Source organism: Cyclopterus lumpus, chromosome 23, assembly GCF_009769545.1.
Source record: "Cyclopterus lumpus isolate fCycLum1 chromosome 23, fCycLum1.pri, whole genome shotgun sequence".
In the NCBI taxonomy this organism is placed as follows: Eukaryota; Metazoa; Chordata; class Actinopteri; order Perciformes; family Cyclopteridae; genus Cyclopterus; species Cyclopterus lumpus.
The window spans coordinates 14,626,865-14,629,364 of NC_046988.1; the positions used below are offsets into that span (position 1 = coordinate 14,626,865).

Consider the following 2,500-nt stretch of genomic DNA (forward strand, 5'->3'; position numbering starts at 1 on the left):
ACACTTTAAATGAGGTTCAACCTTAACTTATCTACACTTTGAATGAGGTTCAAACTTAACTTATCTACACTTTGAATGAGGTTTAACCTTAAATGATCTACACTTTGAATGAGGTTCAAACTTAACTTATCTACACTTTAAATGAGGTTTAACCTTAACTTATCTACACATTGAATGAGGTTTAACCTTAACTCATCTACACATTAAATGAGGTTTAACCTTAACTTATCTACACATCGAATGAGGTTCAACCTTAACTTATCTATACTTTAAATGAGGTTTAACCTTAACTTATCTACACATTAAATGAGGTTTAACTTTAACTCATCTACACATTAAATGAGGTTTAACCTTAACTCATCTACACATTAAATGAGGTTCAACCTTAACTTATCTACACATTGAATGAGGTTTAACCTTAACTCATCTACACATTAAATGAGGTTTAACCTTAACTTATCTACACATCGAATGAGGTTTAACCTTAACTTATCTACACATTAAATGAGGTTCAACCTTAACTTATCTACACATTGAATGAGGTTTAACCTTAACTCATCTACACATTAAATGAGGTTTAACCTTAACTTATCTACACATCGAATGAGGTTTAACCTTAACTTATCTACACATCGAATGAGGTTCAACCTTAACTTATCTACACATTGAATGAGGTTTAACCTTAACTTATCTACACATTGAATGAGGTTTAACCTTAACTTATCTACACATTGAATGAGGTTTAACCTTAACTTATCTACACATTAAATGAGGTTTAACCTTAACTTATCTACACATTGAATGAGGTTTAACCTTAACTTATCTACACATTAAATGAGGTTTAACCTTAACTTATCTACACATTAAATGAGGTTTAACCTTAACTTATCTACACATTAAATGAGGTTTAACCTTAACTTATCTACACATTGAATGAGGTTTAACCTTAACTTATCTACACATTAAATGAGGTTTAACCTTAACTTATCTACACATTAAATGAGGTTTAACCTTAACTCATCTACACATTGAATGAGGTTCGTCGCGTTTCTTCGGGTCCTGGTAACGTTAAACAAATGGAACAATTTCCCCACTGATTGTTATTTTATTTTAATTTTTTGATCACCACCTGAACGCGTTGAGAAACATTTCCCTCGTCCACCAGATCCAGATAATTATTACGTTTATTATATTAATGTATCATGTGTTTTACATTTAAATCTGACAGACAGCACGTCGCAGTGAGTCAAGACGAAATAAAAACACATTTAAAACGTCACGTATTCAAAAAGATAATAATAGAATAATAGTAAAGTGTTTCATAAAGTCAAACTTACACTCTAACTGGTTGTTCCGCCATGTTTTGGATAAATATTCGTTGCAAGAGTTCAAATGAGTTGGATGTTTGCAGCTTCGACGTTTGGTACGTCGCTAAAAGAAGTCCGGTCGAAACAAACAGCGGAACCTTTCCCCCATTTGACAAATCTCACGTCTTTTACGTAAAAACTGTTGTCGCGGGATGTATTTATTTATAAACTGACAAATGTTTTTAATGTCGATGTAGATTTTTGAGATTTACTTCACATTATTTCAGTTAATCCCCCCCAAAATAAAAAATAAATAAGTCAAGTTGTTACCCGGAGAGGTTTTAGAGCGGAGAGGTGGGTTGCCAGATTTGACTCTTACACGTAAATGTACTTGAAAACACTTTAATCGTGTGAACGCAGCTGAAGGTCTACTTACTGTCTTTTTGAAGACCAGTCTTCTTCAGATCTTTGATTATTTACAAGGTCAAGAAGGAACTTCTGAGATCGATAAAACTGTTTTCAATTATTTATAAATAAGTGTACTGTATTCTACGATAAAATATTAATTATGTGTGTGTCATTTAAAATAGAATAGAATAACCGAAGAGCAGATGACAACATAATTAAGTGTTATTTTTTAGGCAAAATGTATTCTGAAAATAAAATGTATGAATCTTCAGAACATTGTATGTGTTATCTTCATTATTTAAATTGAAATACAATTAAATACAAAAGTATGAATATCTCCAGTACCTCATTTAAATGTATTCATTGTTAAACTATTATGTTCAATATACAGTATATTAGCAAAAATGTATCCCAGAAGTTGTAGTTTACTTTATTTTTCATTGTATATTTCTCAGATTTAATGCTGAATGCTATGAAAAAAAAAGTGTATCATTGTTTGGTGTATTAAATTATATTAGTCTCTAAAATACAAAAGGCTGTCACAATTTACTCGAGCCCAATCATATAATAATGCCTATTATATTCGATAACATAATATATAATAAGTAATATTATATTCGATAATATAACATCCATCCATCCATCCATTTTCAATACCGCTTATCCTCATTAGGGTCGCGGGGCGCTGGAGCCTATCCCAGCTGACATAGGGCGAAGGCAGGGGACACCCTGGACAGGCCGCCAGTCCATCGAGGGCACATGTAGGGACATACAACCATTCACTC

General features: G+C 32.2%; 1 protein-coding gene across 1 annotated transcript in view; it reads right to left on the bottom strand.

Moving 5' to 3' along the window:
- The window catches only part of cwf19l1 (CWF19 like cell cycle control factor 1), an 8,316-nt gene extending 6,082 nt beyond the window's left edge, over nt 1-2,234 (bottom strand). The window contains exon 1 of the mRNA XM_034526758.1: nt 1,338-2,234. Within this exon, the coding sequence (XP_034382649.1) occupies nt 1,338-1,360 (23 nt within the window). The 5' untranslated portion in view covers nt 1,361-2,234. The remainder of the gene's footprint in view (nt 1-1,337) is intronic.
- Between the last annotated feature and the right edge of the window lie 266 nt (nt 2,235-2,500).